At 60.0% G+C, this 26,528-nt stretch overlaps 2 protein-coding genes across 5 annotated transcripts; both read left to right on the forward strand.

The window, feature by feature from the left end:
• Window positions 1-5: 5 nt before the first annotated feature.
• On the forward strand, window positions 6-13,275 carry INSRR (insulin receptor related receptor). Of its 4 annotated transcripts, XM_030291474.4 has the most exons (22): window positions 6-473; window positions 1,965-2,516; window positions 3,796-4,108; window positions 4,185-4,327; window positions 4,461-4,605; window positions 4,689-4,903; window positions 4,973-5,099; window positions 5,196-5,434; window positions 5,513-5,680; window positions 5,787-5,976; window positions 6,101-6,142; window positions 6,252-6,517; window positions 6,642-6,778; window positions 7,542-7,707; window positions 8,859-8,967; window positions 9,077-9,147; window positions 10,288-10,517; window positions 10,597-10,707; window positions 10,792-10,951; window positions 11,997-12,126; window positions 12,196-12,330; window positions 12,463-13,275. In XM_030291474.4, the coding sequence occupies exons 1-22, from the start codon at window positions 380-382 to the stop codon at window positions 12,719-12,721; spliced, it is 4,002 nt and encodes a 1,333-aa protein (XP_030147334.4). In that variant the 5' UTR covers window positions 6-379; the 3' UTR covers window positions 12,722-13,275. The 4 variants fall into 4 exon arrangements, with proteins under 4 accessions (XP_030147334.4, XP_072774647.1, XP_030147333.4 ...); XM_072918546.1 differs by having other exon boundaries at window positions 4,689-5,099; XM_030291473.4 differs by lacking the exon at window positions 6-473 and having other exon boundaries at window positions 827-2,516.
• Window positions 13,276-13,611: 336 nt separating this feature from the next.
• On the forward strand, window positions 13,612-26,008 carry NTRK1 (neurotrophic receptor tyrosine kinase 1). Its single transcript, XM_041721012.2, has 18 exons — window positions 13,612-13,717; window positions 14,275-14,569; window positions 16,530-16,604; window positions 16,773-16,844; window positions 17,210-17,278; window positions 17,540-17,694; window positions 17,799-17,950; window positions 18,093-18,219; window positions 18,300-18,629; window positions 18,807-18,824; window positions 18,945-19,003; window positions 19,243-19,345; window positions 19,693-19,839; window positions 19,929-20,059; window positions 20,131-20,303; window positions 23,939-24,179; window positions 25,265-25,423; window positions 25,510-26,008. The coding sequence occupies exons 1-18, from the start codon at window positions 13,612-13,614 to the stop codon at window positions 25,693-25,695; spliced, it is 2,598 nt and encodes an 865-aa protein (XP_041576946.2). The 3' UTR covers window positions 25,696-26,008.
• Window positions 26,009-26,528: the final 520 nt, after the last annotated feature.

The raw sequence follows: 26,528 nt of genomic DNA on the forward strand, positions 1-26,528 counted from the left end.
AATTCCCCCTGCGAGGCAGAGTGACCCTTAAATCATCCCTCCTGTGCTGCTCCATGCCTTGCTGCTGCTTTCCCGGTGTCCCCCTGCCAGAGGAGCTCAGAACCTCGTGCTGTGGCTGGGGAAACTGAGGCAGGAGGCAGTTCTCCCTTCCCACCCACACCAGCGGGGGGGCCGCCGTGTTTTCCCCCTCTCTATTTCCCAAACATGCCCCGGCCCTGGCCCTGACAGTTGTCAGGCTAAATATTTTGGAAAACAGAAGTGAAGGGGCCGCAGGCTCCGGGCAGGGTCCGTGGGCCCACGGCACCGGCCGGACACGGCGAGTGGGACCCGAGCCGGAGCAGCAGGGACGGGGACGGGGACCTGGGGGTCCCACCGGAGGATGGGGCAGAGGGGGCTGCGTGCCCCACGCCTGGGGGTGATGCTGCTGCTCCTTGGCCACCTCCCTGTGCCCCCCGTGTGGGCTCCCTCCGAAAGTAAGTGCCTGGGATGGGGAGGCTGGGAGAGGCGTGGGGTGTCAGTGAGTTGTGGGGTGGGGGCTGCAAGAGAAAACCTCGAGGTAAAGCTCTTGGGGTGGTCCCCATCTCGTTTTGCCCCCGTGGCAGCACCCCCCGGTGCTGCAGATCCCCCGTTTTGGGCAGGAGGGGCAGAGATTGGGAGCTCCCTGTTGCTGGATGGGGTGAGGGGAGTGGAGTGGGGGGTTTGGGCACACACGGGTCCCTCAGCCCCCATGGGATGGTGGAAAATTGTCACAGGAGTTGGGAGCGCTGCTGGGGTGGGAAAGCCTGGGGAGGGGGTGCCATGGTGGGGAAGGGGCGGCTGTGGGTCCTGGGTCTCATGGCCACAACAGGGGGACAGCTGGGAGGTACGAGCAGGGTCTGGCATTTGTCCTGCCTTCCCCTCTCCCTGCCACCCGTGCCTCAGTTTCCCCAGTCACCGAGGGGCTGTGCTGGGGGTGGGAGTGATGGAGGAAGAGGATGAAGCACCCGAGAGCTGCCCAAGGGACACAGGTCACTGTCCCTGCTCCCTCCTGGCACCCTGTCCTCTGTGCTGCCAGGGGCACAGGGGACCCCTCCCCTTACAGGGGACCCCCTCCCCTTACAGGGGGACTTTGCAAGGGGCTGCAGCCCTCGGGCCGGACAGAGGGACAGAGGGAGGGGACAGAGGGACAGGACAGAGCCCCCAGTGAGGGGCTGAACCTGGGGTGAGGGGCTATGGGCAGCTGCCAGAACCACAGTGCCCACCATTCATGGGTGACACCAAGAGGGGAAAATTGCCACCATGGGGTCACAAGGACATGGCCACGAGGCACCAGCCCAGGCTGGCAGGGACAGATGAGGGGTGAACCACGCAGATGATCCCCTCCAGGACCTGGTTTCTGCCTGGGGATGCTGTCAGCGAGAAGCTCTTTGCTTAGTCTGGCTCTTGTATCCCTGCCAGGATGACGAAGCAGGAGGTGCTGGGGTTTGTGCTGCCCATTGCTGGGTTTAAAAACCCCAAGATAGCCAATGTGGGGCTGGGGCAGTGCCACATGGACGCTTGTGGTGGCCTTGTGTGCCCCATGGACGCTTGTGGTGGCCTTGTGTGCCCCATTACCTGTCTGGGCACGAGGGGGAGTTGATGGGGACAACCTTGCTGGAGCTGCCCCTACTGGGTAACCATGAGTGGGGAGATCTGTGAGCACCCACAGATTGGGGAAGGGGAAAACACCCCCAGACAGCTTCCCCCAGGGCTGGGGCATGATTCTGGGGCTGCCATGGGGCAGGGCAGCCTGCCAGGCCTCGTTAGCATCACGCTGATGGACACGCCGTGCCCGGAGAGCCGCCCAAACCAATCCCAGCCGCGCTTGACAGGCAACACCAGGGTATTAACCCCCCCCAAGACCATCTGGGGGATCCCTGGGTGGGGTGGGGGGCAGCTGCCCCATTCCTGCTGCCGCCCATGGGGTCCCCCTCTCGCCACCCCAGTCTGCGGCAGCATGGACATCCGCAACGACGTCTCGCAGCTGCGGAAGCTGGAGAACTGCTCCATCATCGAAGGCAACCTGCAGATCCTGCTGATGTTCACCACGGGCGCTGAGGACTTCAGGGGGCTCAGCTTCCCTCGGCTGCTCATGATCACAGAGTACCTGCTCCTTTTCCGTGTCTACGGGCTGGAGAGCCTGCGGGATCTCTTCCCCAACCTCTCCGTCATCCGCGGCACCAACCTCTTCTTCAGCTACGCCTTGGTCATCTTCGAGATGCCGCACCTGCGGGACGTGGGGCTGCACAGCCTGGGCCACATCCTCCGCGGCTCGGTGCGCATCGAGCGCAACCAGGAGCTCTGCCACCTCTCCACCATCGACTGGGGGCTGCTGCTGCCCGACATGGGGGACAGCACCTACATCGTCGGCAATAAGCCGGCTGAAGAGTGTGCCGACGTCTGCCCGGGCATCCTGGACGTGGAGAAGCCGTGTGTGCAGACCAGCATCAACGGGCAGCTGGATTATCGCTGCTGGACCTCCAGCTACTGCCAGAAAGGTGGGTGTTGGTGGCACGGGGCCTGGTGGTGCTGCTTTTTCTGGGATGGTGCTGGTTTGTGCTGTGGGGCAAACTGGGAGGGCACTGGTGGAGCCAGCTGGGAATGGCAGGCCTGGTGAGTGGGGAGTGTGCTGTGCAGGCAGCACGGTGGGGTAACCAGATCCGTGCTGTATCATCCTCCGAGGAGAAGCCAGCTCCTGGCTGCTGTGTTTTCCCAGCGGCGAGGTAAATACAGGCCCCTCCTGAGCTCGTTTGCTGTAAACAGGAGAGCTGGTAATGAAATATGTACTATAAACACAGATCCTTATCAGGGTTGCAACCCCGGCGTGGCTGCACTGGGCAGGTGGGGTTCAGCATGGGCCGAGCCCCACTTTGTCCATCCATCTGTCCTGCTGTCCCTCCATGCAGCCCCTCATCCCCCTACCCAGCTGCTTGCTCAGCCGCTCATCAACCCACCTGCCTGGCCAGCCACTCATCACAAGGCCGTCCATCCGTTCCTCCATCCCTTTGGGCACCCCTCCATCAGCGCTGCCGTGCCTCCATCCACTCCTCCATCAACCCATCCCTGTATCCCTCACTGCATTCCTGCATCCTCCCCTTTCCCCCTCCATTCCTGCATCCCCACATCCCAGCATCCCTCCTTCTGTGCCTGTATCGCATTCCTCTGAGACTCTTAATCTCAGGGTCGTGGTTTGAGCCCCACGTTGGGCACCAACTGTAATTTCTGTAGTTTTCCCCCCTCCACGCAGCCCCTCTAGGATCCGACCAGCTCGGAGATATGGGGCTGTGAGGGGAGGAATTCCAGGAGAGGGAAAAGTATTCAAAAGAGGCTCTTACCCCAGGGAAGTTGGAACAGCTCTCTTTATTCTGTGGTGTCCATGGAGAGTGGGGCAAAAGAGGAAGAGCAGGAAGTTTTAGGGGTCTATATAGGTTTTGGACAGGGTGGGTTCTCCTGGCTCCCTGGGGCAGGGAGGAGGATCCAGGGGTTATCATGATCAGAGCCACAGAGGCCCGGGGGAAAGGGGGAAAAAGGGGTGTCCATGAGCTCACCGTAACATTCCTCCCTTCATCCCACCATCCATCCATCCATCCCTGCGCTCCTCCATCGCTGAATCCATCCCCACGTCCCTCCCTCCCTCCACCCCTCCAACTATCTCTCCACCCCACCCTCACTCCTGCTTTCCCCTGGAGGACACCAGCAGCTCCCTGAGCCCTTCCCACCTCTCTCCTCTCCCTCCCGGGGCTGCTCCGTGCCCACGTGCCGTGTCTCCCCTCTCAGTGTGCCCGTGCGGCGCGGGCTCGGCGTGCACGGCGGCGGGCGAGTGCTGCCACGCCGAGTGCCTGGGGGGCTGCGGCCGCCCCCACGACCGACGGGCGTGCGTCGCCTGCCGCCACTTCCACTTCAACGGGCACTGCCTGCCCTCGTGCCCGCCCCGCACCTACGAGTACGAGGGCTGGCGCTGCGTCACCGCCGAGTACTGCGCCAGCCTCCGCAAGGTCTCCGACAACCCCCGCGACGCCTCCAAGTTCGTCATCCACCAGCGGCAGTGCCTGTCCGAGTGTCCCTCGGGGTACACCAGGAACGAGAGCAGGTGGGGGTGTCCCCAGTGCCCCACCGCAGGCACGGTGGTGGCACGCCGGCTCATGTCACCGTCACCCTGCCCGCAGCATGTTCTGCCACAAGTGCGAGGGGCTGTGTCCCAAGGAGTGCAAGGTGGGCACCAAGACCATCGACTCGATGCAGGCGGCGCAGGAGCTGGGGGGCTGCACCCTCATCGAGGGGAACCTCATCCTCAACATCCGCCGGGGCTGTGAGTGCCAGAGCTGGCCCCGCCAAACCCACCCTGCATGGGAGAGCTGCTGTGGAGGGCTGGGGCTGGAGGAAGGGGATGTTTTCCCTTGCAGAGAGATTTATGGGGAGCTCACAGAGTGTGTCATTCCCAGATAACCTGGCCTCGGAGCTGCAGAGCAGCCTGGGGCTCATTGAGACCATCACAGGCTTCCTGAAGATCAAACACTCCTTCGCCCTCGTCTCCTTGTCCTTCTTCAAGAACCTCAAACTGATCCGTGGTGACTCCATGGTGGATGGGTGAGGATGGTGTGGGTTTGGGGGGCACATGTGGCCCTGAAGGTGCCCTTGCCCACTGCCTCCGTCCACATCTCCTCCCCCAGGAATTACACCCTGTACGTCCTGGACAACCAGAACCTGCAGCAGCTCTGGGACTGGAGCCACCACGTCCTCTCCATTCCTGTGGGCAAGATGTACTTTGCATTCAATCCCAAGCTGTGCCTGGCTGAGATCTATCGCATGGAGGAGGTGACAGGCACCAAGGGCCGGCAGAACAAGGCGGAGATCAACCCCCGCACCAACGGGGACCGGGCGTCCTGTGAGTACGGGCATGGGGACAACCAGCAGTGCCACGACCCTCTGCCTGAGCCCTGCCTCCTCCCCACAGGCAAGACCCAGACCTTGCGCTTCATCTCCAACGTCACCGAGTCTGATCGCATCTTCCTCAAGTGGGAGCGGTACCGGCCCCCCGAGTACCGGGACCTCCTCAGCTTCATCGTCTACTACAAGGAGTCGTAAGTGCTCCCTCTTGTCCCCATGGTGGAGCGCTTGGGGATGCTGTGGTGTCCTTTGTCCCTGCTGGACCCTCCCTGATGCCTGGTGTGGCACAGACCCTTCCAGAACGTGTCGGAGTACGTGGGGCAGGACGCCTGTGGGGCGCAGAGCTGGAACGTGCTGGACGTGGATCTGCCCCTGAGCAGCGAGCAGGAGCCGGGGGTGACGCTGCTCAACCTCCGTCCCTGGACCCAGTATGCCATCTTCGTGCGCGCCATCACCCTGACCACGGCCGAGGAAGGGCGCAACTACGGGGCGCAGAGCGAGGTGGTTTACATCCGCACCATGCCGGCGGGTAAGGGGCTGGCAGGGGGCTGGCGATGCCGTGGTGGTCCCCCTCCAGGAAAGACTGACCACCTCCATGTCACCCCAGCCCCGACAGTGCCCCGGGACGTCATCTCCATGTCCAACTCTTCCTCCCACATCGTGGTGCGTTGGAAGCCGCCCACGCAACGCAACGGCAACATCGTCTACTACCTGGTGCTGTGGCAGCAGCTGGCCGAGGACATGGAGCTCTACATCAACGACTACTGCCACAAAGGTGAGGCCGGGCAGGGCAGGGGCAGCACGGCCGCCGAGGACACCAGCAGAACAAGGATGGTGCTGCTGAGCCAGGCTCTGCCAGCCCTGCCCGTTGCTGCCCACAGGCCTGAAGCTGCCCACCAGCAGCGCAGACACGCGCTTCGGGTTTGGGGATGGTCCCGAGGGGGAGCAGGATGCGGAGGAGAGGTGCTGCCCCTGCCGTCCCACTGACGGGCAGCTCCGCATGGAGGGCGAGGCCGAGTCCTTCCAGAAGAAGTTTGAGAACTTCCTCCACAATTCCATCACCATCCCCAGGTGCCATCTGGGGGGGTCCCTGCTTTGGGGGGCTCCCTCAAGCTGGGTGCGTGGGTCTGCCTGGGTGGGGGGGGCCCAGCGGCTGCTCCTGGAAGACCCTTTAACTGATTTCCCGCTCTCTCAGGCCACCCTGGAAGGTGACATCCATCAATAAAAACCCACAGAGGTGAGCTGGGACCACACCAGCCTGGGGGATCTCCCCTTCTCCTGATCAGTTTTGGGGGATAATCCCAGCGCCTCGACTCCCCACCACCTCCTGTCCCCGTGTCCCGCAGGACCCCAAAGCAGCGCAGGGACGTGGTGGCCGTCACATCCCCGGCCAACGCCTCCTCAGCAGAGCCGCTGGCCCCGAGCCGCCCCGGAGGCGAGCCCAAGCCTGATTTCCAGATCTTCGAGGACAAGGTGGTGCGTGACCGGGCGGTGCTGTCGCGGCTGCGCCACTTCACCGAGTACCGCATCGACATCCACGCCTGCAACCACGCCGCGCACACCGTGGGCTGCAGCGCCGCCACCTTCGTCTTCGCCAGGACCATGCCCGAGCGTGCGTCCCCAGCCCTTCCAAACCCCACCCTGGCCGTGCTGGGGTGCTGCTGAGATGGGGGTTTGGCAGCGGGTCAGGGTCCGGCTGATGCCCCAGGAGCTGAGTCCCTCTGTGCCTCTCGCAGTGCAAGCTGACAACATTCCTGGCAACGTCACGTGGGAGCCGGCTGGCAAGAACAGTGTCCTGCTGCGCTGGGAGGAGCCCAGGAACCCCAACGGGCTCATCCTCAAGTATGAGATTAAATACAGCAGGGAGAGTGAGGTGAGAACACCCTGTGGTGAGAACACCCCCTGCCCAGTCCTGCCGGATCTGGTTACGGGACGCAGCACCCATCATCTCCATCCCCATCCCCATCCCCATCCCCATCCCCATCCCCATCCCCATCCCCATCCCATCCCATCCCATCCCCATCCCCATCCCATCCCATCCCTGTCCCCATTCCCATCCCTATCTCCATCTCCATCTCATCTCCATCTTCATCATCTCCATCCCATTGCATCCCATTGCATTCCATCCCCATCTCCATCTCATCTCCATCCCCATCTCCATTCCCATTCCCATCCCTATCTCCATCTCATCTCCATCTCCATCATCTCCATCCCATTGCATCCCATCCCCATCCATCTCCATCCCCATCCTCGTCTCCATCCTCGTCTCCATCCTCATCTCCATCCTCATCTCCATCTCCATCCCCATCCTCATCTCCATCTCCATCCCCATCTCCATCTCCATCTCCATCTCCATCTCCATCTCCATCTCCATCTCCATCTCCATCTCCATCTCCATCTCCATCTCCATCTCCATCTCCATCTCCATCTCCATCTCCATCTCCATCTCCATCTCCATCTCCATCATCTCCATCCCCATCCCCATCCCATCCCATCCCATCCCATCCCATCCCATCCCATCCCATCCCATCCCATCCCATCCCATCCCATCCCATCCCATCCCATCTCTCTCACAAGACTTACACGTGGCTGGGGGGGTTTAAACCCCTTTGCCACCCCCACGTTGTTCCCTCCAGGAGGTCACCACCGTTGTCTGCGTCTCACGCCACCGCTACTCCAAGTATGGGGGCGTCCACCTGGCTCTGCTCCAGCCAGGGAATTACTCAGCCAAGGTCCGGGCCACCTCGCTGGCCGGCAACGGCTCGTGGACAGGGCTGGTCAAGTTTTACATCCTGGGGCCAGGTACCTGCGGGGGACATCAACAGGGACATGGTGGGCAGGGAGGGGAGCTGGGGCTCACTGGGGAATTGGGCTGTGCTGCTGGGGTGGGACCTGTGGGGTCAGGGGATGCTGCTGGGCCTGGCTGCTGAAGGTGGGAGCTGTTGGAAGCTGAGGGATTGAGGGATGGTCTTGGCTGGAGACACTGGAGCATCACAGAGTCATCACAGAGGGTTGGAAAAGACCTCCAAGTCCAGCGAGTCCAACTGCTCTCCCAGCACTGCCAAGGTTGTCTCTAACTGATGTCCCCAAGTGCCACATCCACACATCGTTAAATCCCTCCAGGGACAAAGACTGCTCCAATGCTTTCCGGTTTTCCCCGATATCCAATCCCCGGTGCAACTTGAGGCCACTTCCTCTGGTCCTGTCCCTTTTCCCTGGGAGCAGAGCCTACCTCCTCCTGGCTGTCCCCTCCTGTCAGGAGTTGTGCAGAGCCACAGGTCCCCCCTGAACCTCCTTTTCACCAGGATGAGCCTCCCCGACCCCCCTCAGGTGCTCCTGCTGCTCCAGACCCCTCCCCAGTTCTGATCCCTTCTCTGGTCACATTCCAGCCCACCTTTCTTGTCATGAATTCCTGAGGATTCGATGTCCCTCAGCAGTGCCCAGCACTCACTTTCTTCTCAGCTCTCCCTTGGCTACTAATGGATTGATAGAAGCATTTTTTTATTGTCTCTTATGTCAGATTCTGTTCTAGTTGGGTTTTGGCTCTTCTAATTTTCATTCTTGTCCTGAGCTCCCTCAGATCCTCCTGAACCTCCCGCCCCCTCTTCCAAAGATCGGAGCCTCTCCTTTCTCCCTGAGTTCCAGCCAAGACCTCTGCTCAGCCAGGCTGGTCTTCTTCCCATCCTTCATCCAAGGGTGCTGCTGGATTGAGGAGCTGGGGGAGTGGGGGATGCTGCTTTTGGACACTGGGACAAAAGGGTTTGCCGATAAATTGGGGGATCTGGAGGACTGAGGGATGCTCTGGACAGGGGCACCCAGGGATCAGAGGGTGCTGCTGCTCTGGGGAGCAGGAGGATCCCCCTCTCCAGCCCAGGGCTGGTGGTGGGACAAGTGTCCCATGCGAGGTGGGATGAGTGCCCACACCCTGATCCACGGCCGCCTGCTCCTGGCAGCCGAGGAAGAGTCCAGCAGCTTCTACGTGCTGCTCACCGTCACACCCGTGGTGCTCATGGTGCTCATCTCCTGCCTGGCCGTCTTCGTCTTCTTCTACAACAAGAAGAGGTAACGACCCCCCTGCACCCCCAGGGTGGGCTGGGGAGGGGTCTGGCCGAGCCAGGCCTGGGAAGGGCTGGGGGGAGGCAGCAGCTCCCAGCGCTGCCCACCCCGACAGGAACCACGACGGGTACCCCAGCGGGACGCTCTACGCCTCCGTCAACCCCGAGTACTTCAGCGCCTCGGACAGTACGTGGGGACGGGGGGACAGGCAGGGCCACCCCAAAGGGCCACCGAGCCCTTTCTGTGCTGGGGTCGCGCTGGAGGGGATGGGGATGGGCTGAGAGTGGGATGGGGGTGAGTATGGGCGTGGGGATGGAGATGGAGGTGATGGGAATGGAGGTGGGAATGGGATGGGAATGGGAATGGGAATGGGAATGGGAATGGGAATGGGAATGGGAATGGGAATGGGAATGGGATGGGGATGGGGATGGGAATGGGAATGGGATGGGGATGGGAATGGAAATGGGAACGGGAACGGGAATGGGAATGGCAGGGGGATGGGGACAGGGAGGAGGATGGTGATGGGATGGAGGTGATGGGATGGAGGTGATGGGATGGAGATGGGAATGGAAATGGGCATGGGAATGGGAATGGGATGGGGACAGGGAAGAGGATGGTGATGGGATGGGGAAGATGGGAATGGGAATGGGAATGAAAATGGAAATAGGAATGGCAGGGGGAGGGGGACAGGGAGGAGGATGGTGATGGGATGGAGATGGGAATGGAGGTGGGAATGGGAATGGGAATGGGAATGGGAATGGGAATGGGAATGGAAATGGGAATGGGAATGGGAATGGCAGGAGCAGGGGGAGGGGGACAGGGAGGCGGATGATGATGGGATGGAGATGATGGGATGGAGATGGGAAAGGGAATGGGACGGGGACAGGGAAGAGGATGGTGATGGGATGGAGATGGGAATGGGAATGGGAATGGGATGGGGACAGGGAGGAGGATGGTGATGGGATGGGGAAGATGGGAATGGGAATGGGAATGAAAATGGAAATAGGAATGTGAATGGGAATGGCAGGGGGAGGGGGACAGGGAGGAGGATGGTGATGGGATGGAGACAGGAAAGAGAATGGGATGAAGATCAAGATGGGGATGGGGTGGGGACAGGGAGGAGGATGGTGATGGAATGGAGATGGGAATGGGAATGGGATGGAGATGAGGATGAGGATGTGGATGGGACAGAGACAAGGATGGGAATGGGATGGAGATAGGAATGGGGATGGGGACTAGGATGGTGATGACATGGAGATGAGGATGGGGTTGCAGATGGCGTTAGTGACAGTGATGGGGATCGGGTGATCCCCACTCACCCCACAGTGTACATGCCTGATGAGTGGGAGGTGTCCCGGGAGAAGATCACAGTGATCCGGGAGCTGGGACAGGGCTCCTTTGGGATGGTGTATGAGGGGGTGGCGCTGGGGCTGGTCACGGAGGGAGAGGAGACCAAGGTGGCCCTGAAGACAGTCAACGAGTTGGCCACCATGCGGGAGCGCATCGAGTTCCTCAACGAGGCCTCTGTCATGAAAGCCTTCAAGTGCCACCACGTGGTAGGTGGGCAGCTGAGGGGGAGGGAGGGGACATGGGGGCGTCTGGCCACTCACATGCCAGCTCTCTTTGTCCCTGCAGGTCCGTCTGCTCGGCGTGGTATCCCAGGGCCAGCCAGCTTTGGTCATCATGGAGCTGATGACACGTGGGGATCTGAAGAGCTACCTGCGTTCGCTCAGGCCTGAAGCCGAGGTGAGGGGCTGCTCAGGTGCCAGGGGGACACTCACCTGGTGCTCAGGGGATCCTGGCGTGACCCTGGCTCTGTGTATGGTGCAGAACAACCCCGGGCTGCCCCCGCCGTCGCTCAAGGACATGATCCAGATGGCGGGGGAGATCGCCGACGGCATGGCCTACCTCAGCGCCAACAAGTTCGTGCACCGGGACCTGGCTGCCCGCAACTGCATGGTGTCCGAGGACTTCACCGTCAAGATTGGAGGTGGGTGTGAGAAATAGATGCATAGAAAACTCTCAAAACCTGATAAAACTGTGTCCCGTTCTGGGCCCCTCAGTTTGGGAAGGATGTTGAGATGTTTGAGTGTGACCAGAGGAGGCAACGAGGCTGGTGAGGGACTTGGAGCACAAACCCTGTGAGGAACAACTGAGGGAGCTGGGGGTGTTTAGCCTGGAGAAAAGGAGACTCAGAGGTGAATTTATCACTCTACAACTCCCTGGAAGGTGGTTGTAGTCAGGTGGGGTTGGTCTCTTTCTCCAAGAACTGACAGAACCAAAGGACAGTCTCAAGCTATGCCAAGGGAAATACAGGTTGGATGTTAGGAGAAAGGTTTTCACGGGAAGAGTGATAAAGTTCTGGAATGGCCTTTCCAGGGAGGCGGTGGAGTCACCATCCCTGGATGTGTTTAAGACTGGATGTGGCACTCAGTGCCGTGGTTTAGTTGAGGTGTTAGGGCAGGGGTTGAATTCAAAGATCTTTAAGGCCTCTTCCAACCTTGTGATTCTGCGAATTCTGTGAATTCTGTGAATTACGTGAGAAGACTCTTCTAGCATGTATCTGTAAACAAACCTTGAGATAAGAAACTAGCTTAAAAATACCATAGTCTAAGACAGACATTGTTGAGAAAAAAATTGAACTAGAAACAAGTTTCAAAAGATAGCCTCACATAAAAGACTAGATACTTTAGAGAAATGGAATTATGAAAGATGCATTGTAGTAGGACCCACGATGAGTAATTTTAGATGATGAGCTGTGAGGCATTTACAACATAGTGTAGCTAAGGCTGATAGGCTAAAAAACACTTAGAGTGTATTGTAATTAAGAAATCATTAGCTCCTGATTGTAATGGCGTGAATTATAACATCTGTATTGTCTCGCCCTTCTCATGAGACTGAAAATAGAATAAAAGTTTTTAAAACACCTCTCAGTTGCCCCATCTCTGGGTCAGCAAAGGGCATCATCCAACAGTGGGTGGGCAGCGGTGGGGCAGGCTGGTCACACCTTCCTCCTCCTCCTCCTCCTCCGCCAGATTTCGGCATGACCCGGGATATCTATGAGACGGATTATTACCGCAAAGGGGGCAAGGGGCTGCTCCCCGTGCGCTGGATGTCCCCCGAGGCGCTCAAGGACGGCATCTTCAACACTCAGTCCGACGTCTGGTAGGTGCTGGGGTGGGCAGAGCTGGGGGGATTTGGGGATGCCCCGGCTGAGCAGCGCCGCTCCGGCAGGTCCTTCGGGGTGGTGCTGTGGGAGATCGCCACGCTGGCCGAGCAGCCCTACCAGGGCATGTCCAACGAGCAGGTCCTGCGCTTTGTCATGGACAACGGCGTCCTGGAGCGGCCCGAGAACTGCCCCGACAAGCTGTGAGTGCTGGGGGCATCCCCTCACCGCCACACCCTGCTGTGGGAAAGGCTGCCAGGGGAAAAACCTCCTCTCTGCCATGCTGGAAGACTGTTGGGAGCCCTCCAAAGCCAGCAGATGCCTTCTCTCCACAGCCACGAGCTGATGTGCCTGTGCTGGCAGCAGAACCCACGCCAGCGCCCCTCCTTCGTCCAGCTCCTGGAGTGCATCAAGGACCACATGGCGCCTGCTTTCCGCACCCTCTCCTTCTTCTACAGCCCCGAGAACGGCCATCACGGCTCGGGAGAGCCCTCCAACACCGAGACAGATCCGTCCCCCGAGGAGGATGAGCCCCCCGCATCCCCCCTGCCCGCACGCAAGGACCAGCTCCCCAACGGGACAGCCCCGCTCTGACCCCGGGGTGTCCTCACACCCCGCTGGACTCTGCACCCCACACCCTTCTCCAGCCACCCCCCACTGCTGGGACCCCCCCTGCATTATTTATTGCTTCCAAGGGCCCAGCCAAGGAGTGGGTGCCTTGGGAAGAGGGTGGCAGCAAGGCAAGGATGTTCCGTGGAATGCGTTGCCCCTGAAAATAAATCAGGGGTGCTCCGAGTCGTGGGCAGGGAGTGGGGGGCTGCTGGTTGGGAGGAGAACACCCCAATCTTTCCTTACTTCTTTTTTTGGGGGGTGGGATAATGTGGGGATGGGAATGGGTAGCAGGGTTTGGTATTTGGGTCCCCCATCACCCTGCCCCTGTCATCGCTGCCCGGCAAGCAGGTCAGCAACCCCTGTGGTCCCCACGCCTTTCACAGCTGGGGAAACTGAGTCACGGTGCTCAGAGAAGCCTGAGGTTGCCCTGATGTCTCTCCCCAGTCCCCTGCACTGGGACCAGTGCTGAGGCCGTGCTGGTCCATGGAAGGGGCATCACTGCCTAATTTGAGCACGAATAAAGGGGATGAAGCTCAGCTGCGGCAGTGCCTGGCTTGGGGGGGTCGCGGGGGGCGGCACACGATGATTCCCACTCCTCACTCTGCCAGCATTATCTGCGTCCTGTGGCTTTGCCCTGCGGTGCCCAAACCGGGGGCGTTTCTAGAGAAAAACGTCAAATCAGTGGAATTTAGGAGGATGTGGCAACAGCCACTGGCTCGCTCTGCCGGGGGGGTGCTGGGGTGTCCAGTGGGGCCCCACGGGAGGTGGCCCCAAAGGAACCGTGGCCCTGTGGGTGCCGCTGGGGGCTGGTGGTGGAGATGAGGCACGGGGGGAAGGGTGCGGGCTGAGAACGTGCAAAAATCGACGCTCGGATGAGCCACCCCCGACGTGCTCCCGAGCAAGTTCGGGGAAAAAACGGCATCCGGGTGGGAATGGGGAACCCTGTCCTGCCCTGCCCCACCTCGGGAGGAGGACGAGGTGGGTCCTGGTCGGAGGTGACAGTTTGGGACAGGGCCACTGTGCCACCAAACATCCCCCTGTCTCCAGCATCTCTGTGCCCCAACATAACGGGGTGCTGGGAAGAGTTTGAGGCCATCACGCCTCGAGATTTGGGGGCACCGTCGGGGGAGGTGACAGCTTGGGGGACTGTAGGTGTCCCCTGGGATGGTGATAAACCCTGTCCCTTATACTGCAGCCAGCTGCGGGCCAGGTTCTGGAGCGGGTGCGGCGTCTGTGTGTACACGCGTGTGTACGAGGAATTTTGGGGGAATTTTGGGAATCCAGTAGTGGATTTTGGTGGGGCTGGGGGTGCAGGTGTAAGGTGCCAGCCCGCAGGGAGCGCGGCAGCAGGGCACGGGCAGGGCACAGAGGGACTCCGCGCTCGGTGCCCGTGTGCGGAGTTCCCCTCTCCCGGGTCGGAGTATTCCCGGTGCCGGTGAATCACGGCCGGGGGTGTCTCGGGCCGGGCCGGGGGCGGTACCGGGGCGGAGGGAGCCGCTGGCCCCTCCTGTGATGCCAGTCGCGTTGCTTTTAAGCCCCGCACGGCCCCGTGGTCGGGCTGCCGGGCAAGTGCGAGGGAGGGCGGCACCGGAGCAGCGGCACCGGCACCGGGACCAGCCCCGGGACCGGCCCCGCGATGCCGCCGCTGCCCGCCTGGCTCTGCCTGGCCGCGCTGCTCCTGCCCCTGTCCCTGTCCCTGCCAGCCCCGGGCGCTGCCGGTGCCTGCCCCCGGTCCTGCCGCTGCCCCGGGGCCGGGATTTTGCTCTGCCGGGAGCCCGACACCGTGGGCAGCCTTGCCCCGCTGCTAGGAAGCGGCAGCTTCACCGACGTGTGAGTGGGGCCGGGGGTCGGGGGGATGGAGCTCGGACACCGGGCAGAGGCACCGGGAGCGATGGGACAGCGCGGCGGAGATGGGGGTGACGGGATTTGGGGCGGGGGTGACGGGGTTTGGGGTGGGGGTGACGGGGCTGGGGGCACAGAGCTCGGGGAGCAGGCAGAGGAGCTGGGGGTGACGGGGTTTGAGGTGGGGGTGACGGGGTTTGGGCTGGGGGTGACGGGGTTTGGGGTGGGGGTGACGGGGTTTGGGGTGGGGGTGACGGGGTTTGGGCTGGGGGTGACGGGGTTTGGGTGGGGGTGACGGGGTTTGGGCTGGGGGTGTCGGGGTTTGGGGTGGGGGTGACGGGGTTTGGGGCGGGGGTGACGGGATTTGGGGTGGGGGTGACGGGGTGACGGGGTTTGGGTGGGGGTGACGGGGTTTGGGGTGGGGTGACGGGGTTTGGGGTGGGGGTGACGGGGTTTGGGGCGGGGGTGACGGGGTTGGGGTGGGGGTGACGGGGTTTGGGGTGGGGGTGACGGGGTTTGGGGTGGGGGTGACGGGGTTTGGGGTGGGGGATGCAGTGGTGGGGCTGGTGAAGCGATGGAGTTGGCGGTGACAGAGCTCGGGACGGAGATGATGGGGTCGGGAGTGACGGATTTTGGGGACCAGGCAGGGGGCTGGTGGAGGTTGTGGCTGGGGGTGAGGTGATGTGGCTGGGGGCAGCAGAGCAGACGGAGCGGGCAGTGCTGGGGATGGAGGTGATGAGCTCGGGGACAGGATGGAGGGGCTGGGCTGGAGCTGGGATCGCTGTGGGGAGAGCGCCTGGGGGATGCAAAATGGGGTGGGGGGCTGCAGTATCCCCCCAGGGAGCAAGCGAGGGGCTGGGGGCAGCTCTTCACCCCCTCCTGTGGCGATGCCAACCAGGGCAAAACGCTGAGGGTGCAGCAGGAGCCCCGGGCAGGGAGCACCCACACCGTGCTGGGCAGGGCAGGGCTGTGGGGAGCCGCTTGTCCCCATCCTGTTGGGGTGTCGCTGCGCCCTGGGGCCTGTGGGTTGGCATGCTGGGGGGGACACACCCCACATTTGCTGCTTTGGGGCATCTACTCTGCTTCCCGTGCTGCAGGATGCGTGGTGGGGAGACAAGGGCTGGAGCGAGCAGAGGTGGGAGGGTGCTGGGGGTGACGGGGTGCTGCAGGACACCAGAGTGCCCCAATTCCTGGGGTTCCCCCCACCCCACAGCCCTGCCTGTGCTGTATTGCTGGGGCCTGGTTGCAGTGAATCCGTGCCTCAGTTTCCCCTCGTGCCAGGGGATGCTGCGCCACAGGCGCTGCCAGCTCTTTGTTCGCTGGCTGGTGGGGTGGGGTGGCTGCTGGTGGGGATGTGGTCCCCGAGAGAACCTCGGCCATCCCACTGCCCCAGCTGCTCTCGTCCCACCCTCACTGGGGTCAGGGCGACCAAAACCCCCTTGGTGTGGGTCTGAACCCCATTAACCAACCCCTGTGATCTGGGGCTCACAGCAGCAGCCTGTGGGGTGGGGGAGGGAAAAACCCCGCACCTGCTCCCAGAGGGGCTTTTCTTCATCTCCTGAAGAATAAAACGATGGGGGGACAGTGACAGCGCTGTCCCTGTCACAGTGCAGGACACCCTGGGGTGTGAGAAAGGGTGGGGACCCAAAGGGTGAGTGGGGCTGAGACCCTGCAAACTTATTCTGTGTGGGCTGCCAGTGGTGGCTCAGCCCTGACCCCACAGAGTTCGCACTGATGGGGGGCTCGGTGCCGCCAGGATCACCTGCTGCCATCCCCCCTTCTTCCCAGCTCATCCCAGGGGAAACTGAGGCACAGTGGGGCGGCACAGCTCCATCCTTGTCCCCATCCCCGGCTGTGGGCACAGAGAGCTCTCACGCCCCTCGCTTTGCCAACAGCCCCGGGCATGAGGGGTCGTGGGCTGCCCCCCTGAGCCCTCTGTGCCTTCCAGCATCATCGAGAACCAGCCGGCGCTCACCACCCTGACCCGAGCTGACACCAGGACGCTGCGGGACCTCAGGAACCTGTGAGCAGCCCGCGGGTGGGGTCCCTGCGCAGGAAAACAGAGGGAGGGAAGGGCTGGTGAAGGGGGGATCCCCAGGGCTCAATCCCACCGCACGGAGTCACAGGGGCCGCTCCCAGAAGGGAAATTCGGGATGCACAGCGCGGGTGCTCAGCCCTTCCCTCCTTCCAGCACCATCTCCAGGACGGGGCTGCAGCACATCTCTGCCGACGCCTTCCAGGACACCCCCAGGCTGAGCCATGTGTGAGTGTCCCCTTCCCCTCCATCAGGGATGATCCCCCCGGGGCGCTGTCCCCGGTGCAGGTGGCCGGTCCCCGTGCCCGGGTGGGATCGATGGTGTCCCGCTGCCCACGGGCACATCAGCCCGGCCGGGGCTCTGCTGCTGAGTGGGAAACCATCGATCTGGGCAGGAGTGTGGGCAGCTGCTGGCCCCCCCTGGCAGCCCAGTGCTCCTGAATTCCCCAAAATCTGGGGGGGACCCTGTCCTGGGCTGCACGCTGAGGTGGTTGTGCTTGGTCACGGTGTGACAGCCCCGTGCCACCATCCCCTGCGGGTGTTGGGTGGGAGTTCCAGTGGGAAGGGGTGGCTGATGGGGCCTGTCCCAACAGGAATCTCTCCTCCAATGCACTGCAAAGCCTTTCCTGGAAAACCTTCTGGCATCTGCCCCTGCAAGAGCTGTGAGTGATGAGAGAGAGGGGGGAGGTGGGTGCAGAGTGTCTCCCACTGGGGATGCGCCCCTCGGGTGACACGGAGCTGGGGATGCTGTGAGATGGTGGCTCTCACATCCACAGGTGTGGGGACAGGGATGGGGGTGGCACATGTGTGACACAAAGCTGGAGGCTGGCAGTGCAAGGTGCAGCCTCGGCTGACTCTTCTGGGACACACACAAACTCCTGGAGTCCTTTTGAGCCAGTTTTCTCTTCCCTGCTCCATCTCAGCATCTTGGTGGGAAATCCCTTCAACTGCTCCTGCGGCCTCCGCTGGCTGCAGCTGTGGCAGAGCAGCAGCCGGGCCGAGCTGGGCAACCAGTCCCTGCTCTGCTGGGAGGACAGCGTGCCCGTGCCCCTGGGCAGCCAGCTTCTCCACGCCTGTGGTACGTGCTTTGGGATGGCTTTGCCTCCTGGCTTTGTCCCCTGTCCCTATTTGGGATAGGAGGGACACAGGGACACGTGTGGCTCACCCTTCCTGCCCCTGCAGACCCCCCGAGCGTCCGCATCGAGCCCCCCGAGGCGGTGCTGCGCCAAGGGGACAGCGCCAACCTCACCTGCCACATCAGCGCCTACCCACCGGCCACCGTGGAGTGGGTGGTCCCTGAGGTGCTCCCTGAGGTGGGACCCGAGCTGCTCGTTGTCACCAAGGCAAGCTCACCCTTCCAGCAGCGCTGACCCCCCCCCAGCATCATAAAACTGGTGGGGTGGGCGTGGGGGGATGCAGGAGCCAGCCAGGCTTGGGGGGTGGCATCTGCTCACCCTGTCCTGCTGTTCCCTGCAGCTCTCAGACTGGGAGATCGTCCTGGAGATCAACAACGTCTCCTCCCACCTCAACCACAAGGATTTGACGTGCCGGGCAGAGAACGCGGCGGGGCTGGGGGAGGACAGTGTGGTGCTGAACGTCACCTGTGAGAAGCGCAGAAGGGGTTGGGGTGAGGGCTGGGCAGGGGGTCTGCCTCAGGAGCCCAGCCAGCTCTGTCTCTCCCAGTTCCCCCCGTGATCCTGCTGCTGGACACAGCCATCCCCCGCCATTCCTGGTGCATCCCCTTCTCCGTGGATGGCTTCCCCGTCCCCAACATCCGCTGGCTCTTCAACGGAACTGCCCTGACGGAGGGACCCTACATCCACACCCTCATCATGGAGTACGAGCACAACTCCACCGTTCTCCACGGCTGCCTCCAGCTCAACCGTCCCACCCACGTCAACAACGGCAACTACACGCTGGTGGTGCACAACGCGCTGGGCTCGGCCTCGCGCAGCGTCCAGGTGCGCTTCATGGACAACCCCTTCAGCTTCAGCCCTGAGGAGCCCATCCCTGGTAGGTGCCACCTGGGGTGTCCCCCCATCTTACAGAGGGGCTGTATTGGGCTCTTTCTGTTGTCTGTCCAAGCCCTGGTGTGCCTCAGTTTCCCCAGGGATGAGAGGGGGAAGGATGGGCTATCCCAGCTGAGGAATAACGAGTGTTTCTTCTTTCTCTCCCTTTGGTCTGCTCCAGTGTCTCTGTCCCCACTGGGTGAGTGGCCAGGATTGCTGCCCCAGCACCCCTAAACTGGGTGTCCCACCCACGCCCCAGGGCTTCTCCTGGAGTGGGATGGGGACCCCAGAGTCACCCTACACCTTCTCCCTGCCCCAGGCACCAGGAACAGCTCGCTGGAGGGGCCTGTGGAGACAACAGATGAGCACACCTTTGGGGTGAGGAGATGCTCTGCAGTCTGGGATGGGGGGATGAGGGTGGGACAAATCCCGTGGGGACAACCCAACCAGCACCAAGTGGGATATGGGGTATAAAATGGGGATGGAGGATGGACTCTCAGTGCCTCTGTGGCATCTCCTGGGGCTTGTAGCCATCTCACGGGTTTGTTCCCACCCCACGGGCTGAGAAAAGGGACCTGGTGGGACCTCGGCCCGAGCCTTGTCCTCGCTGCCACCAGGTCTCGGTGGCCGTGGCGCTGGCTGTGTTCGCCTGCCTCTCCCTCTCCGTCCTGCTCATCCTGCTCAACAAGTGCGGGCGCCGCTCCAAGTTTGGCATTAACCGTGAGTGCCCCCAGCCCGGTGCCTCGATCCCGGGGCTGTGACACGGGGACAGCCCTGTCCCCACCTCCCTGGGGCCGTGGGCAGCTGGGTTGGGCCACAGGTGTGTGGGAAGGGGGACTGTGGGTGGGGGGACACCCGTGGAGAGGTGCTGGTTCCCCCGGGAGTGTGGGCAGCAGCTGCTAATTCACTCCTGGAATGGATTCAGCCTCTAAATGGTTTTGATCGGGCTGCCTGGCCCCCGGGGGCCGGACGAGCCGGGGGTTGCTCGGCAGAGCCTGGCACTGGCTGCACAGGCTGGGGGAGGGGGCTGGGGGACCCCCTGATGGCCTTGTCCTTGTCCCCACAAGGCTCGGCGGTGCTGGCCCAAGAGGATGACCTGGCCATGTCCCTGCACTTCATGAACCTGGGCAGCAGCCCCCTTTCCTCGGCCGAGAGCAAGCTGGAGGGGCTGAAGAGCAACTTCATCGAGAACCCCCAGTACTTCTGCAACGCCTGTAAGGCTCGGGTTGGGGACTGTGGTCCCCGAGCAGCCCCCCACGCTCACGCCCGAGCCGGGGGGCACTGATGGTGGGGGTCCCCCCAGGCGTGCACCACGTGCAGCGGAGGGACATCGTGCTGAAGTGGGAGCTGGGCGAGGGCGCCTTCGGGAAGGTTTTCTTGGCCGAGTGCTACAACCTCCTCCCAGAGCAGGAGAAGATGCTGGTGGCTGTGAAGGTGAGGAGGGGGTGCGATGTGGGGGCGAGGGGGTCCGTTGTGGGGGTGTCACTGAGGCCGCGTCCCCGCAGGCGCTGAAGGAGGCGACGGAAAGCGCCCGCTCGGATTTCCAACGCGAGGCCGAGCTGCTGACGGTGCTGCAGCACGAGCACATCGTCAAGTTCTACGGCGTGTGCACCGAGGGCGAGCCCCTCATCATGGTCTTCGAGTACATGAAACACGGCGACCTCAACCGCTTCCTCAGGTGGGACTGGGGGGGGACAGGAGCCCCCCATCTGCCTCTCCATCAGCGCAGCCAGCCTGCTCCCTGCTAATGCAGCCCTCCTTGCAATATTGATTAGATTAGCTGTCTGAGAGGCTTAAATAGAGAGAGATTGGCCATCAGCTGGAATAAGCAGAGACTTTTCGATTGCCCCCCCAGGTATTGCTGCTAGACGGGGGGGGCTGCCAGAGGCATCGCTTTAGTGGCCGCGCGAGGAGCTCTGAGACGTGGCTTTTATGATTATTGTTATGGGAGTTGGCATTAATGGTTCTGCCGAGCAGAGCTCCCCCAGCCCCCGGCCACGGCCGCCCCGGCCGGGCTGTCAGCCGCGCTCGCCATCAAAGGCACCCGGGGGCTGCGGGCGGCCGGACTGTGCTGGCCCCCGGCCGGGCTCGCACGCCCCACTTCACACCCAGCGCGGCTTTCACACCCTCCCCACACGCCCTGGCACGCTGCTTTGTGCCCTGACACGCTGTTTTCCACCCTGGCACGCTGCTTTGCACCCTGACACGCTGCTTTGTACCCTGACATGCTGCTTTGTGCCCTGGCACGCTGCTTTCCACCCTGAGACGCTGCTTTGTACCCTGAGACGCTGCTTTGTACCCTGAGACGCTGCTTTGTACCCTGACACGCTGCCTTGCACCCTGGCACTCTGCTTTCCATCCTGACACACTGATTTCCACCCTGGCACGCTGCTTTCCACCCTGACACGCTGTTTTCCACCCTGACACGCTTTTTTCCACCCCAACACGCTGCCTTGCACCCTGGCACGCTGCCTTCTGCAGGGGGATGGCTGTACCTGTGCGTGCACAGGTGTGTGTGTCCTCCCAGGTGTGTGCACAGGTGTGTGTGTCCTCTCCCTGTGTGTGTGTACAGGTGTGTGTGCCCTGCTCCATGTTCACAGGTGTGTGCGTGCCCTCCTTGTGTGTGTGCACAGGTGTGTGTGTGCCATCCCTGTGTGCCCTCCTTGTGTGTGTGTGCACAGGTGTGTGTGCCATCCCTGTGTGCACAGGTGTGTGTGCCCTCCCTGTGTGTGTGCACAGATGTGTGTGCCCTCCCTGTGTGTGTACATGTTCACATGTGCCATCCCTGTGTGTGTGCACAGGTGTGTGTGCCCTCCCTGTGTGTGTACATGTTCACGTGTGCCCTCCCTGTGTGTGCACAGGTGTGTGTGCCATCCCTGTGTGTGTACATGTTCACGTGTGCTCTCCCTGTGTGTGTGCACAGGTGTGTGTGCCCTCCCTGTGTGTGTGCACAGGTGTGTGTGTGCCATCCCTGTGTGTGCACAGGTGTGTGTGCCATCCCTGTGTGTGTACATGTTCACGTGTGCCCTCCCTGTGCCCACACAGGCGTGCACACCCACACACCTCTCCCCTGTGAGTGTGCACCTCCCCTGTGCACACACACACACACATGAACACGTTTCCCTTCTGTGCACACATGTGTGCCCTCCCTTCCCTGGCACACACATGCACACCTCTCCCTTGTGCGCCTGCGTGCCAGAGGAGGATGCACACGTGTGTCTGTGTGTGGGGTGTGTGTGCTCTGACCCCCTGGCTGTGGGTGCCTTCTTCCCCCACATGCACACACACACACACACACACACACACACACTCGCACACCCTTCTCTGGTGTGTGTGAGCACCGGCGCCCGTCTGTGCTGGGTGTTTGCATGGACACATGTGAGCACCTTTCCAACGTGCAAACCTTTTAGATTTGCACATTTCCCCACGTGCAAACCCTTTGGATTTACACTTTTCCCCAGATTTACCCGTCCTCATGTGCAAAGCCTTTACATTTACCATTTTCCCAATGTGCAAACCCTTTAGATTTGCACTTTGCACCTTTCCCACTTTTCCCTATGTTCAAACCCTTTAGATTTTCACTTTTCCCCATGTGCAAACCCTTTATATTTACACCTTTTTCCACATGCAAACCCTTTAAATTTGCACTTTTCCCCACGTGCAAACCCTTTAGATTTACCCTTTTCTCCACATAAAAACCCTTTTGATTTTCAACTTTCCCCACGTGCAAACCCTTTAGATTTGCACTTTTCCCCATGTGCAAACCCTTTAGATTTTCACTTTTCTCCACATAAAAACCCTTTAAGTTTGCACTTTTCCCCACTTGCAAACCCTTTAGATTTGCACTTTTCCCACTTTTCCCCACGTGCAAACCCTTTAGATTTTCACTTTTCCCCACCTTTAGATTTTCACTTTTCCCCACGTGCAAACCCTTTAGATTTACCCCTTTCCCCACGTGCAAATCCTTTAAATTTTCGCCTTTCCCCACGTGCAAACCCTTTAGATTTGCACTTTTCCCACTTTTCCCCATGTGCAAACCCTTTATACTTACACCTTTCCCCATGTGGACACCCTTTAAATTTGCACTTTTCTCCACGTGCAAACCCTTTAGATTTACCCTTTTCTCCACATAAAAACCCTTTAGATTTGCACTTTTCCCCATGTGCAAACCCTTTACATTTACCCTTTTCCCCATGTGCAAACCCTTTAGAGTTGCACTTTTCCCCAACATGGAAACCCTTTAGATTTACCCTTTTCTCCACATAAAAACCTTTTAGATTTTCACTTTTCCCCATGTGCAAACCCTTTAGATTTGCACTTTTCTCCACGTGCAAACCCTTTAGATTTGCACTTTTCCCACTTTTCCCCATGTGCAAACCCTTTATACTTACATCTTTTTCCACATAAAAACCCTTTAAATTTGCACTTTTCCCCATGTACAAACCCTTTAGATTTATCCCTTTTCCCAACATGCAAACCCTTTAGATTTACCCCTTTTCCCATGTGCAAATCCTTTAGATTTGCACTTTTCCCCACATGCAAACCCTTTAGATTTGCACTTTTCCCCATGTGCACACCCTTTAAATTTGCACCTTTCCCCAAATTTACCCGTCCTCATGTGCAAACCTTTAGAGTTGCACTAATCCCCATGTGCAAACCCTTTAGATTTACCCGTCCTCATGTGCAAATCCTTTAGATTTTCACTTTTCCCCATGTGCAAACCTTTTCGATTTTCACTTTTCCCCACGTGCAAACCCTTTAGATTTGCACTTTTCCCCACCTTTAGATTTTCACTTTTCCCCACGTGAAAACCCTTTAGATTTACCCCTTTCCCCACTTGAAAACCCTTTAGATTTTCACCTTTCCCCACGTGCAAACCTTTTTGATTTTCACCTTTCCCCATGTACAAACCCTTTGGATTTACCCTTTTTTCCACATAAAAACCCTTTAGATTTTCACTTTTCCCCGTGTGCAAACCTTTTAGATTTTCACCTTTCCCCACGTGCAAACCCTCTGGATTTACCCTTTTCTCCACATAAAAACCCTTTAAATTTTCACCTTTCCCCACGTGCAAACCCTTTAGATTTACCCTTTTCCCCACACAAAAACCCTTTAGATTTTCACCTTTCCCCACGTGCAAACCCTTTAGATTTGTACTTTTCCCACTTTTCCCCACGTACAAACACTTTAAATTTTCACTTTTCCCCACGTGCACACCCTTTATTACCCCTTTCCCCACCCAGGGAGCACAACCTCTCCCTTCCCACCCTCTCCCCCACCTCCGACCCTCCAAGCAGCCCCTGTGCCCCGCAGGTGCCACGGCCCCGATGCCAAAATCCTGGAGCAGGGCACGGGGCAGCCGCGGGGGCCGCTGGCGCTGGGCCACATGCTGCACATCGCCACGCAGATCGCCTCGGGCATGGTCTACCTCGCCTCCCTGCACTTCGTCCACCGCGACTTGGCCACCCGCAACTGCCTGGTGGGCCACGAGCTGGTGGTGAAAATTGGTGATTTCGGCATGTCCCGGGACATCTACAGCACTGATTATTACCGGGTGAGCTGCTCCCTCTCTCCTCGCTGCTCTGGGGTGGGAGGTCACGCTCAGTTTTCCCTCGTGGTTGTTGCTTCCCACCTTTTTTCCATCCATATTTAACCACAGGATGGGTTTGGTTGGAAAGGATGTTTGGAAATCATCCAGCTCAACCTGCAGGGACGCTTCCCCAAAGAACAGGTTGCTGGCTCCAAATCCTGACCTTGAATATCTCCAGGGATGGGGCAGCCACAGCTTCTCTGGGCAAAAACATTTCCTTACATCTAACCTGGGGTTTTGTAGGAACCAAGGTTCTGTGTGGTGGTAAAATTTCTCCTCCAACCCGTGCTGCCAAAGAAAACTCTGCAGCCTCTTGTTGTTCGGTCTCAAGGCAGTTTATTGCAAGTTATCTAAAAGATTTTCTTCTCTGGCTACTGTGGTTTGCTCAGCAGCCCAGGCAGAGACACACACACTCGACACCCTCACTGCCTGGTGTCTTTTATATAATATATTACATATTCCATGTTTACAGTTTCTCCACAATACCTATTACCTATATTAAATGGTGCTTTTCTATCTTTTATATGGTACATTACGTGTTCCATGTTTACAATTTTTCCCCAATGCCTATTACCTATATTAAATGGTGCTTTTCTACTCTAAACCAATCTGTGAGTGCCAGCACCACCAAGAACATGGAGGTAAGGAAGAAGAAGGAGGAAGAACAGGATCAGGCCCACTTTCCTCCATCTTAAAACTTCTGACCCCCCTGTACAAAGTAAAAAATCCCTTGTACAGGTGCTAAAACCCCCCTGGACAATACTAAACAATTTTCCCCTCTGCTTTGTAACTATTTCTACTATAATATCTAAGCTTTTGTGACTGCTTGTTCCACCTTCAAAGTTGGTAACTCATTCCATGGCTCAAACTCAAAATCACAGCTGTTTCCAGCTGCTTGCCAGGGTCTAAAATGCTTCTGACCAAAGCCTGGAACCTCCAAAAACGTCTGAGGGACATTTTGAGTTCTGACAGAGTTCACTGAACGGGGCCAGGGATGGGGAATGGGAACAGGAGGGTCCCTGCCTTGCTGACAGCCCTGCTGTGGGCAGGTGGGGGGCAGGACCATGCTGCCCATCCGCTGGATGCCTCCTGAGAGCATCTTGTACCGTAAATTCACCACCGAGAGCGACATCTGGAGCTTCGGCGTGGTGCTCTGGGAGATCTTCACCTACGGGAAGCAGCCCTGGTACCAACTCTCCAACAGCGAGGTGAGCCAGAGGGGGAAGGAGGGTGGAACCAGCCCCTCTGGGGGTGCCCAGAGAGGGGGATCCCATCTCCATCCCTGTTCCTGCAGGCCATCGAGTGCATCACGCAGGGCCGGGAGCTGGAGCGGCCCCGCACGTGTCCCTCGGAGGTTTATGCCATCATGCAGAGCTGCTGGCAGCGGGAGCCCCAGCAGCGCCAGCCCATCAAGGAGATCCACAGCCGCCTCCAGGCCCTCGTCAAGACACCCCCTGTCTATCTGGACATCCTGGGCTGAGTGGAGACCCCCACCCACCTTCTGCTCCTTGCTGTTCCCCTGCCAGCCACGCAGCCCCGAGGCGGGAGAAGCCTGAAATCTTATTTATAGTGCAAAATGCCAGCCCAATCCTGGGTTGGGGGGCCTGGAGGGCTGGGCTGGGGGATCCCCGGGGTTGTGACCCCCTTGTCTGACTCCCTAACACTCCCACGGTGCCAGGATGGAGGCTCCTGGCTGATGTGGGTTGTCTCAGGGGGGCAGAGCTGGAGACCCCAGCATGGGCAGCGTGCCAGTGCAGGAGCTGGGGGGGCTCAGCTCTCCCTGGGGAGTTGGGGTTGCCCCGTGCTCGCCCTCTCTGCAGCGAAGCCAATCGATAATAAACTGTGTCTCCTCTGCACTGGCCCCTGCGTTCTCCGGGGTGTCACTGGGCAGGTGGGATGGGGGCATTTTGGGGAGAAAAAGGGGGTTTTTCACGTCAGGAAGCTGCTCTGTCCGGGGGGAGAGGAGGTGCTGTGTCAGGGCTCCTCCCAGGACGTGGGGTCACACCCCGGGGCATGGATGGTGTCCCCATGGATGTCACCAGGGATGGTTTTGGCTGTGCCATGAGGGCTCCAGGGATTCTTGTGCCACACCCTGGCCTGGGGAGTCTCCTTGCAGAGGGCTCCAGGTGGAGGATGGGACTCTGCAGCACAAAGCCACCACCCATCCCCCCAAAAGAGTGACATCCCTCCTTGGCTGTGTCCTCCCGTGGAACCGGGGGTTATCACATGCCCTGTAGCAGCCACTCCATCATCCTTCCTCAGGCTCTCCAGCCGCCTTGGTAATGGTTGAGACCTGGATTTGACCATAATGGA

The sequence above is a fragment of the Taeniopygia guttata genome, chromosome 25 (genome assembly GCF_048771995.1).
Source record: "Taeniopygia guttata chromosome 25, bTaeGut7.mat, whole genome shotgun sequence".
NCBI classification, from domain to species: Eukaryota; Metazoa; Chordata; class Aves; order Passeriformes; family Estrildidae; genus Taeniopygia; species Taeniopygia guttata.